Consider the following 12,808-nt stretch of genomic DNA (forward strand, 5'->3'; position numbering starts at 1 on the left):
AGGTTAGCCACGCCCCTCAATGACATCACAGACTTCCAAATCAACTCCAAGATCTTTTTCATCTCCAAAGAACCATATGTGTACTCAAAAGTCTTCAGTGTCACATGATCTTCAGAAATCAGAATAATATGATGATTTACTGCTCAAGAAACATTTCTGATTATTATCAATGGTGAACACAGTTGTGCTGCTCAATATTTTTGTGGAAACTGTGATGTGTTTTATTTTTCAGGATTCACAGATGATTAGAAATTTCAAAAGAACCGCGTTTATTAAAAATAGAAATCTACTGCAACATTATAAATGTCTTTACTGTCACTTTTGATCAATTTAATGTTTCCTTGAGGAATTTCTTTGATAAAACCATCATATTCACGCCGTGTGTTTGTGTGTGTGCAGCTGGTGGGGTGTCTGGTGGTGTTTCTGTGTAACGTGAGGCCAGTCAAGGTTCGAGGCGTTCAGTCGCAGGCCCGCCTCCTCTGCGCTGTCAATCAAGAGAGAATGGAACCCTTAGCTCCGCCCACCTCCGCTCAGCCTGGAGACAGAGTCACGTTCCAGAATTACCCCGGTAAGAGACGCTCATCAGAACATCTGAGTCATTTGTCGGCTTGTAACGGATTGTGTTTGATGTGGCAGGTGAACCTGAGAAAGAGCTGAATCCCAAACAGCGGATCTGGGAGCGTTTACAGCACGACCTGTGCACAGACGCCAAGGGCGTGGCCACATATAAGGGCGTGGCCTTTGAGGTCCGTGGGAAGGGCCTCTGTCGGGCCCCAAGTGTCAGCAACGGCGAGATCAAATAACAGTCAAGCTTAATTTATGTGTGACATCGAAATCTCAGAAATAAATGATTAAATGCTACCAAAGGCCTCAGTGTTCTGCATAAACAAAGCAGCAGAAAAACCAGACGGGTTATTAGTCAGAAAGAGCTGAGACTCACAGTACCAAGGAAACCAAAGCCTTTCTAGACTGATGACATAATAGAGTTGAAGCAGGTTTGAGCACCCCCTGCTGACCAACAGCAGATTAAACACTCAGAAACAGCCTGACATTACTCATAACTTGTAAATAACATGTCTGCATCATCATCATCCTCCAGCAAACTAAAGCTGATTTATGAGTCGACAGGTAATTAAACACTGTGGACACTTAGTACCAATGATCAAGACCACATAAAATATAAATAGAATTAACTCAAATAGTACTCAAAACAGAATATTCTGGATTGCATTATATATAATATTAGGAAAAATAAATAAATATAATAAATAGTATTTAATACAAATAACAAATTAATACAATTACTATGTACTATGATTTCTGAGTTCAAGAAAACATGTTATATAGAAAGGTTTTAGATTTTATGTTTTTATATCATAATAATATATTATTATTTAGTAATATCCTGGGGTCGGTATTGCATAACACGTTTGTGACGTGTATCCGCTCTGACTCGACGCATCCCGCAGTGGGCGTGTCTCTGAGCGCATGTGGGCGTGACCGCAGGTGAGGGCGGAGACTAAAGCCCCTTCACCCAAGCACATCGTTTTAGTCTTCCTTCTGTTAAACAGGTAAATCTTCTGCTTTACATCTATCTATTTTTTCTGTACTCATGCATGTAGTTTGACATATCAACGTTGTTTTACGCACATGGTGGGAAGATTTCAACTTTTAGCAGGTAAATAAAGCGTTTCTTTCTCTTTTGCGTATGAACCTACTTGAGTTGAGTTACATTATTAGAAAATAAATAAATGAAAGATAATAAATTGCTTCTTATCTAGAAAGCATTTCGGGCACATCAGGAGCGTTTTTGACGTCGTCTACGTTTTGAGGCGCGTTGTCGGTGATTGTGTTTATTTCGGGATCTTGAGATGGTTTTACCGGCAGCCGCGCGCGGATCGATCAGTATTCCATTATGACCCGGATGGTCCAGGATCTTTTTATATGCTCCGATGATGCTACTGAAAGTCTCGGGGGCGCGCACAGGTGAGAGGCAGCTCAGCAATGTTGTCAGTTCAGACTCACTCACTGTCAAACATTTACACACAGTGAGTCAAACATCCCGTGACTTTCACAAGAACGCACTGATATAAACTATCATCCCAGCTGACAAAATATGATCAATATTTTCGCTGACGTTCGCATTAATTCATAAAAACATGACGTTCTTTCCATGGTGATGCGATTCAATTCCGTCATTTCAAACTTTGAATGTACTCAAGAACAAAAGGTAACATTTAAAATATGTTGATTAAAAGACGTCTTTTTGACGTCTGCACGACGTATTTTTTAAAGCGTTTGCTCATCTGCTATAGTAGAGATCGTTTCCTATCAGATGTCAAATAGACGTTTAGAAGATGTCTTTAAGATGATTTAGAATGAATGTAAAACAGACATCTTAAAGACGTCTGTCAGATGTTTGCACAAGGCAGATTTACAGACGTATCTGTGAAGTATCTTTGAAAGAATCTTGCTAGACCACTTAACGAAAGTTCCCTGTAATACGATGCTTTTTCTGCATGCACCGTGGCAAAACGGCGGTATTCATTGAAATAACACGGTATTTGCATATGGTAATGTTTCAGTACTGTGCTATTCAAACATACTGTGGTTTTAGCATCTAATACCAGCATTCTGTAGACAAATACTGATGTGCCTTTACAGGTAGCACAGGTACATCTATAAAAGATCTTTTCATCCGCTGTGTACAAACATCTGATAGACGTCAGTTTTACATTCGTTCTAAATCATCTTAAAGACATCTTCTAAACGTCTATTTGACATCTGATAGGAAACGTATAGCAGATGAGCAAACTCTATAAAATATGTCTTGTAGATGTAATACAGACGTCAAATAGACGTCTCTGAGAAGGATGAGTGCTATCAGGGTATTCATACAAATAAATACATATATAGCAAATCATTCTGCCAGTCCAGTATTTCACATGAGAATGACACAAACTGGTCTGACGGCTGTATAGGGTCAGCAGAGAAATGAATGAGCGAGGTGTAACAAACATATCTGTGTGTTACAGGTTTCAGGGTGTGTCAGACACACACATTCACATTGAAACGCCTGTTCTGGTGAGGCGTAAACTGAACAAACACACATTCATGCTAAAATGCCTAAAGGTTTATGGCCTGAAGTTAATAAACACACCTACCTGTAGATGCATGTGCATGCATGCGATTATTCACACATGCAAAGACTGTAATCCACGTCTACAACTGGAAGCACAGAGAGACTGCATATATATATATATATGATTTGTTGTTCTGTAAATGTGTTTGTTGAGAGGCAAAGGATTTATCCTTCAGTGCTTTAACTAATGCCTTGTTTGTTTGTACATTTTTAAGCATTCAATTTAAAAAAGTATATTTACCAACACATCTAATTTTTCTACTGAAATCTTTGCTAAATATGTTATCGAAAATGGCAAATAACAGTGTTGAGACAATAACCAAACTGAGTTAAACATGTAACATAAATTGAGATCACGTGACAATAGTTTTCAATGTTTACAAGACAAAAATACAGGAAAAAATTTAATATAGTGAAATATTATGGTGTAAAATAAAATTTTTCTATTTTAATATACATTAAAATTTAATTTATTTCTGTTATGCGCAGCTGTATTTTCAGCATCATTCCTCCAGTCTTCAGTGTCACATGATCTTCAGAAATCAAGAAAATATGATGATTTATATCAGAATTTAGGGCTGGGCGATATGGCTTAAAAAAAAAAAATCTCATTTCATTTAATCAAATTTTTTTTTCTATTTAAAAACAAACTACAACCGACCAAAAAAAATTGCTCAAAACAAATGTACTCTTTGTTTTGTTCTGATTTTCTCTTATGCAGTTTAATCCAAATGTCCCCTTTGTGCATAAGTGTAACAGGAAACAAGCCTCAAAACATGCTTGTAAACGAGATGGCAGGCACTACCATTGTAAACAGTGAAAATGTAGCTTATCAGTTTTCTAATAACTTACAGTGACACAATGCACCTTCAAAATAAATTAAAATATAAATAAAAAATAAAATTGTGTGTCCCTCTTTGATAAAACACTTTTGGTTAAATAAATGTAACAAAAATGACAAAATTAGATCTAGTACTTGTCACAGTGGTATTCATAAAGTGCTAACAAAACTTTAAACTCATTAGCGTTAGCATTACAGAAAGGCCTGATTTACGCACTGTTACAACAGTCATTGGGTCTCATTCACCAATTTTTGCGTACAATTTTCTTATTTATACGCACATTTGAACTTCTCACGAGAACTTTCCGCCTAATTCACAACACGTTCGTACGCACATGAGCTTGTTCTTAAACTCGTTCTTCTGTTAGTGAATTTGGAGTCTTCTAAATGAGCGCCCGCATGCACGAGGTCAGTAATTAGCATAATTCACGCCCAAACCAGCTCAACAAGATGAGACACATTAATCACCGTTTATATAAGGATAGATCAGGTGATTGTTGTTTGGACCTCTAATATATACATTAGAGGTCCTATATATATATATATATATATATATATATATATATATATATATATATATATATATATATATATATATACAGTATATATATATATATATATATATATATATATACAGTATATATATATATATATATATATATATATATATATATATATATATATATATATATATAAATTGGAACTGTAATTATAATTTATCAATAACATCTAATTATATAGGGTTCTTAACACATGCTTATAAGGCCCCAGTTTTACACATGATTATTGTGTACGTGTTGTATAAGTTGTTCTTGAATCTTTTCGTACATTTAGAATAAATTTTAGTAAGAAAGTTTTTGATGAATCATGATTTATTCGTGAAAACGTCCGTACGAACATTTCACGCAAAAACCTTTGCCTACGCATATTTAGTTAATGAGACCCATTGTTTTTTTTGTTTTGTTTTTTTGACATTTGAGTTCATGATTTTAATGTTGTTGTTTTTTGTGGCACACTAAAGACTAATGACAGACTGTTGATCTTTGAATAATCTCATCTGGTCACCCTCAGGCTAGTGAAGTATAAACCACACTTTTCGCAGATCTCACAGACAAACGACTTAATATGATCGCACATTAGAAATGTTTAGGGGTGTAACGGTTCACAAAATTCACGGTTCGGTTCGATACGATACACTGATGTCACGGTTCGGTTCGGTTAGGTACGTTTTAGATACAGCAAAATGTAAAAACATCTCAACTTTTCAGAATGCCGCAAGCGCACCGCGGGTCATGTGACAAGAACTAACCAATCAGCTTCATCCTTTCCCGTAACAACGTTGAGAGCTCAGCCAAGATGAAGGAACAGCTGATCATAGTTGTATATGGATTGCAATTTTGAAATAAATTTAGTAGCAGAGCTACTGCAAGCGATTTTTAGAGCTGCAAATCCATTTATCCTTTGCTGAAATTTCCGCGTCTCATGGAGAGAGCAAAACATTGTTGCTTAGCAAAGACAGACGCCTCATGAGCGCTTCTGCCCGAGCGCTTTGGAAAGGAGGAGAAAGCGGCGCGACTAGTGTTTTCCACGCGTTTTTAGGCGCGATATGTGAACGGTCCCTAAGGCACTCGCTCACTCAGCACACGCTGAAGGCTCGTTGCAAAATGTCTAATGCGTTTAACAGACCAGAAATAGAAGATCCTCCAATAACCAACAGGTCTGGTGTTTGGGTGCACTTTGGATTCCCTCTAAGCTATAAGCTTCTGGTCTGTTCTGAGCCTTCAGCGCGTACTGAGTGAGCGAGCGCGTGACTGAGTAGCCTAACATAAACATATAACTATAGACCCCTTTTGCGCGGACGTCACAGGTACGTCACGGCGCTAGCTGGAGGCAAAACAAATGGAAAACTGGAGGCGGCTAATACAAACCAACACAGGGTCGGCTACTCAAGGAGCTTAAAATGTCGTCTTGTTGTGTTGTTGGTTGCCAGAATTGACAGAGAACATTTTATATACATTGTTGTGATTAATTGTGACTGGAATTTAAGAACATGGTAAGAAAGAATAAATACAGAAAGTTTATAATATTTTCCAGTCTTCAGAATTTTTATTTCTAGAAAATATTTACATCTTATTAATAATTTTACTGTAATGTCACTCTTTATTTAATCTAAGGATTTATACACCCTCAGTTTCTCTTTACTATACACGCTCGGTATCTCTATCAGGTAAGTGTAGATGTCAGGCCACTCAATCGGAGGTAATCCTGTCAGATCGTCCATCCAATGAGTGATTGTGTACGGGTCGACCAATCTGGTTCCGTCCGTTAAAGTTAACTTTTTCAAATAATTATCGCGGTCCCGGAGAGTGAGTTACCTTAAATATTCAGATAAAGCAGATATATACAGATTTTCTCCAGCCATTGTTAAAAAAAACAAGCTAAGAAAACTCGCTAGCTACTATTTGTTCAAGTGTTGAGGGGAATCTTTCTGCCTCCAGCTAAGCCCCGCCCACACAAATACGTCACCTTGTTTACCAACTGTAAAAGGGTCTATAAGTTGGTGTTTTTTTCTTCTTCGGGAGTGTCAGGGGCGTTGCCTGTTACGTCGTTTGGGTTATTGGGCTACCTTGTTGAACGCATATCATTATATTTCTCTTTTTTTTTTTTTTAAATATAATTAATTAGTCCAACGAACAGTTCGGTATACATAATGCGTACCGCGTTCCGAACCGAAAGCCATGGTTCAATACGAATACGCCTATCGTTACACCCCTAGAAATGTTTGTTGCCCAGTTTAATACCGGGTTTCGGTACCCATCCCTACTGTTTAAGATGCTGGAATAAATGCTGCTACCTTTTGTAGCAACGGCTTTTAAACACTTTGCAATGTGGCATTATTTGTTCTGTGTCTGACACTAAAAAAGCAAACCAATTCCAAACAACGGATGAAACGGTGCCTTTCTTTGGAACGAGCTCTGCGCTGTTAACTGTCATGTTGTCTGTGTGCGGCTGTAAGGAGAGCGGGGGGAGGGCGAGCCCACTCTGAACTACGGAAGCCAAAGGGGAGAGCCGGTGGTGGAAGTTAAAGAGAAAACCGATTTTCATTAAAAACAAATCGCCCTTAACGTCAAATTTGAGTTAATGGATAAAATCGATTTATCGCCCAGCCCTATCAGAATTATAAACAGTTAATATTTTTTTGGAAGCTGTGATGCTTTTTCAGATACTTTGATGAATAAAAAGTTATAAATAAGATAATTTATTAAAAATAGAAATCTTTTCTAACAATATACACTACCGTTCAATAGTTTGGGGTCAGTACATTTCTTTTCTTTCTTTTAATTGTTGAAAGAAATGAAAACTTTTAAATGTGTTAAAATGATAAGAAGTGATATAAAAGATTAATATTTTGAATAAATGCTGTTCTTTAAAAAAAAAATTCATCAAAGAATCCTGAAAAAAGCATTGCAGTTTCCAAACAAATATTTGTCAGCACAACTGTTGATAATTCTAATAATAAATCATCATATTAGATTCATTTCTGAAGATCATGTGACACTTTATTCTGGAGTAACGATGATGGAAATACAGCTGCACATCACAGAAATAAATTAAAATTATATAGAATATTAAAATAGAAACCATTATTTTATATTGTAATAACATTTTTACAGTTTTTTGCTGTATTTTTGATAAAATAAATGCAGCATTGATAAGCAGAAGAGACATTACAAGTCTAACTGATCCCAAACTTTTGTATGGTAGTATGCGTGTATTGTATCTTTAATATTTAATATTTCACAATTAATGTTACATGAACTATTAAATATTGTGTTAAATTTTGTTTTAGTGTATGAGTGATGGCAGCATCTCATCTTTTTGGACGAACAAGAAGATGACACACCCAACGGTGGCTACCATATGATGGTGACGATAGAGGATGGGTCACGCCCCCAGACCACGCCCACTGGCCGGCCACACCCCTCTCCGGTCACTTCCAGTGGCGATCAGGTTGACGACAGCAAGTCGACACGTTTGGCGAGAGGTTTCAGTAAAGCCTTGCGGAAAAACCAGGATTACATCCGCATCCCGGTCTCAAGGTCCATCGACTCCCTGCTGCCGGCGGAATGGTGGAAGACGGGAATCGCCTTCATCTGGGCCGCATTTAACCTCGTCCTCACTACGGTCATGATCACCGTCGTCCACGAGAGAGTCCCGGACAAGTCCATCAGCCCGCCATTACCGGACAAATTCTTCGATTATGTGCCGCGTTTTGAGTGGGCTTTTTCCGTCACCGAGGTGAACGGGATGATCCTGGTGGCTCTGTGGTTCATCCAGTGGCTCTTCCTCAAGCACAGGTGAGCATTTAGTGAGACTCCAACCGTGATAGCACACGTACATCTCCCCAGTTTCGGCCCAGAACCGGTCCACATCTGGCCTGCGTGAAATCCATGTGGGCCAGATCTGGGCCGAAACGGCTTGCTGTCTGCGTCAGAGACGTCTATTTTATGTCTGAATTAAATCTGGAAGAAGTGTTTGCTCATCTGCTATACATCTACAAGACGTTTCCTATCTGGTGTCAAGTAGATGTTTAGAAGATGTCTTTAAGATGTTTATGATTTAAAACCAGATGTCTATCAGATGTTTGCACAAAGCAGATGCTTTCCAGATCTTTATCAGACGTCTTGCAGATGTACCTGTGCTATCTGGGAACTAGGGATGCATGATTAATTGAAATAAAACTTGAATCATGATGGCTTAGTGCAAGTATCAACTTAAGTAAAGTAGTTTATTTCCAGAATGAAAATTTGTCATAATTTACTCACCCTCCACTTGTTCCAAAAAAAATCTTGGTATCTGAACAGTTGATGAGCTGGATTGACTTAAATAGTATTTTTATTAACTTTTTCCTACTCAACTGTTCAGATACTAACATTTCAGTGCGTCATTGTGTTCATTTACACTTGAGCAGCTCATGATGCAGTGCTTTTAGTATCTCGGTTCACAGTAAATGCTGCTTTACAAAGTCCAGTATAATGTGCATTTAGAAACGTAACATTCACCAAACATCTTCACAAACCTTTAATAAAATGAACTTATAAACTGGATGTTGTCAACAAAAAAGAGGTTTAAGGGCTCCTTAAAGTTTAAAATAAAAGCTTGATAGTTTAATGTATGGAAATAAAGATATTAAAGACCATTAAAGCCATAAATACAATTCTTAAATGCTTTTTTTATTTGAAATTATACAATAGTAATATTCTTATTTTATTTGATATTTTTGTTATTCCTTTATATTGTTAATGTTTTTGAAAAGAAGTCTCTTGTGCTTACCAAAGCTGCATTTCATTTGATAAAAAAAAAGTATTAGATTGTGGAATATGATTGCAATTCAAAATAACTGTATTATGTGTGAATATGTAATTTATTTATTTGATGCAGAGCTGAATTCTCAGCATCACTACTACAAAAATATTGTGCAGCACAACTGTTTCCGACATTGATAATAATCAGAAATGTTTCTTGAGCAGTAAATGATCATATTATTCTGATTTCTGAAGATCATGTGACACTGAAGACTGGAGGAATGATGCTGAAAATACATCACAGAAATACATTCCTTTAAAATAGAAAACAGTTATTTTAAACTGTAATGATATTTAAAAAATATTACTGTATTTTTTTAATACAAATACAAATAAATTAATTCATCCTGTTCACAAAAATGTAGCAGTTTTCAGTCAGTCAGATCAATCACAATTGGTACAAGTTAAGTAAAATGCTTTACAGTTGCAAACATGAACTCATTTTACTCACTCAATCCCATGATTCCTCCTTCTCCCGTTGTTTTGACAGAGCCATCGTGGGCCGAAGGTTTTTCTTCCTGCAGGGAATGTTGTATTTGTACCGTATGGTGACCATGTACATCACAACTCTTCCTGTTCCCAGCATGCACATGCACTGCGCCCCGAAGGTGAGTGCCGCTCAATCAACACTAACACACACGAATGAGTGAACTATCATGCAGTGTGCAAATAAACCTCATGGAATACTGCTTTAAAGCATCTTAATACAAGTATAAGTTCATTCGAAATTAATGCAATCAAACTCAAAGTCAAAATCAAAGTCCCTTTATTTATATACCGCTTTAAACAAAATACATTGCGTCAAAGCAACTGAACAACATTCATTTGGAAAACAGTGTCTCAATAATGCAAAATGATAGTTAAAGGCAGTTCATCATTGCAAATGAATGCACAGACACTATTTAAACTGAACAGTTTTGACATTTTGAGATGTTACTGCATGGTTAATGCAGTTTTGGTCATGGTTAAGGTTTTTTTTTGCTTGCAATGCTGAATTGCAGCATGCATTCACGGGAAGCTTTGGTGTTTTATCTCTTGCTTCTCTTGTGATTGGTCTGCTTCTGTCTGTAGCTCTACGGTGATTCTCAGGGCAAGATCAAGCGTGTTTTGCAGCTGGTGTCTGGGAGGAGGTTTGTCCATCACTGGCTCTCATCTCATGTGCGGTGACTTCCCTGTACAGCGGCCACACGGTCATGCTGACCCTCACCTTCCTCTTCATCCAGGAATGTGAGTATGAGGGAAACCATCATCATCATTTCTATCGGCTCTCAGTCCACTTGTGTTCACACTGTTAAGGATTGGTTCTGTTTTGTGTGGTAGACTCGCCCCGCTCGCTGCTGTGGCGTTGCTATCACCTGATCTGCTGGTTCCTAAGCGCAATGGGTGTGATCTTTATCCTGATAGCGCATGAGCATTACAGCCTGGACGTAGTGGTGGCGTATTTCATCACCTCACGCCTCTTCTACTGGTACCACACCATGGCCAACAACCGGGTAAAAGTTGTTTTTTTTACTAAGTTGGACCAAAAGCTAAACCTCATGAATTCTACTCTGATTAAATGTTGTGGATTGCTCTCCTGATTTGTAGACCTTGAGAGGATCTCCTCACAACTATCTGAGCCGGATTTGGTGGAACCGTGTGTTTAACTTCCTGGAGAAGAACGTTAAGACGACGGTTCCCTGCTCGTTCTCCGTGGCCGCTGTTGCCTCCATCTGCCGTCTTCAAGAACCCGTGCAAGAGCTACTCAATAGTGCAGAGCGCACAAGATTAATGACACCACAAACACTACGCCTGCAAATCAAGATCCTGTTTACTTGAGCACTGCTTTTTACATGCTTTGAAGAATATGTTTTTGTGCGGTTCCTGATGAACGTAGACACCATGCTGCCATGTTCCTTATAGTATTGTTTTCACACTGTACTTAAGACATAATTCAAATGTTTATTCGTATTTCTCCGTGAAGGATTTTGAAATGTGTATTGTTCACAATTGTATAGTTTGTATTTTAATTTATTTGTTCTGTACCTTGTGAAAGAAATGTATTTGTTTAATGAATGTCAGAAAATAAATACTATTTTATTCAATTTTATACAATGGGATTTTACGGTTATGTGCATATTGTTGACTGATAATAAAAACTACAGAAAATGACTGAATAAGTTGCTTTGTGACTGACAGCGTGTGTGGATGGGTTTCCAAAAGAAATGGTAAAGATGTATATGGAAAATGGGAATTTTAAATAGTCATAAAAAACACAATACTTTACCCTGTTAAAAAAAACAGCTAGTTTTTGACGTATAGCAGATGATAAAAACACAAAAAAAATACATCTTGCAGTCTCCGTGATTGTGCCATCAATGTTCTCCATTATTTCCCCTTTGTTAAAATTGAATCTTTTTCGTTCTAGTTGAACATGATGACATTTTTATTTACGTCTGAAGGGTCTCCATCAAAGATTTCGACCAGTTTCAAGTTTTAAACAGCCTTTCCTAGTATATACTGAAAACCTTTTTGGAGGTTGGTTTATTACTTGACGCAAACGCGAGGTTAATTCAGATATCTATCCGCATTTCTAGAGGTGATTATTTATTCAGACGGGAAGATTCACGAGCCTTCATTGTCGAAAATCGAGTAAATCTCGAAACGGAGTAGTTCAGCTCTGATGTTGATTCAGTAACCGCTGAAGAATTCATTCAGGGAGTCGTTAATCTGATTCAAACCAGGACGTGAGTGAAAATGAATCACGACCAGACGCTGTTCAAATGAGTCAAATTGGTGAATCGAACAGTTCAGACTGGAAAATTACTTTTATAAATCAGGCATATATTTTTCTTTTTAATGTTGTGGTGCCGCCGGGGAGTACGCAACAAACTGCTAAGAAGAGTTAAAAAACCAGTGCATGATAACCGCTAACGCGATTGAAATCCAGTCTGTATGTGTAATATGATAAGACAATTAAAGTTTTTAAAGACGTTCATTTCTGAGAGGAATCGGAGAAAACTTACAGTGCGCTGCGCGGAGCTCCGCGACCGTTGGCTGACGTTTCCGTTATTGCCATGGCAACTGGATTTGTGACGTGGCGATGACGTCACAGAGCATAGTATATAAATTGATGCGAGTCAGTAGAACGACAGAGAGCTTTGGAGAGTTTGAGGGTGATTTTACTGCTATAGACGAGAGCCAGTCCTTATTGAGTCTTTATATACAGTTTATAGACACAGTTTAAACAGACAGTTTTGATTACTGTACAGTGTTAAGTACAGATTATTGATCTGTCAGTCTCCGAACACCACACAATGTCCACAGAGGTCAGAGAGGTGCTTCTGGAGGTTTACCTCAACGGTGCCTTCTACTGCAGGGAAAGTTACTGGGCATCAGATGATAAAGATGTGCAGCTGGAGTTTGAGATCACCAATGCCATCTATGACCTTCTCGGCTGCAGCGCATCTCAAGAGATAG

At 37.8% G+C, this 12,808-nt stretch overlaps 1 protein-coding gene and 1 pseudogene across 1 annotated transcript in view; both read left to right on the forward strand.

The window, feature by feature from the left end:
* The window catches only part of LOC113065789 (aminoacyl tRNA synthase complex-interacting multifunctional protein 1-like), a 7,633-nt gene extending 6,772 nt beyond the window's left edge, over window positions 1–861 (forward strand). The window contains exons 5-7 of the mRNA XM_026237312.1: window positions 1–2; window positions 400–568; window positions 637–861. The exon at window positions 1–2 is cut by the window's left edge and continues 216 nt beyond it. Coding sequence (XP_026093097.1) covers window positions 1–2; window positions 400–568; window positions 637–803 — 338 coding nt within the window. The 3' untranslated portion in view covers window positions 804–861. The remainder of the gene's footprint in view (window positions 3–399; window positions 569–636) is intronic.
* A 6,888-nt stretch (window positions 862–7,749) lies between these two features.
* LOC113065308 (phosphatidylcholine:ceramide cholinephosphotransferase 2-like) lies at window positions 7,750–11,220 on the forward strand (annotated as a pseudogene).
* Window positions 11,221–12,808: the final 1,588 nt, after the last annotated feature.

The sequence above is a fragment of the Carassius auratus genome, chromosome 48 (genome assembly GCF_003368295.1).
Source record: "Carassius auratus strain Wakin chromosome 48, ASM336829v1, whole genome shotgun sequence".
NCBI classification, from domain to species: Eukaryota; Metazoa; Chordata; class Actinopteri; order Cypriniformes; family Cyprinidae; genus Carassius; species Carassius auratus.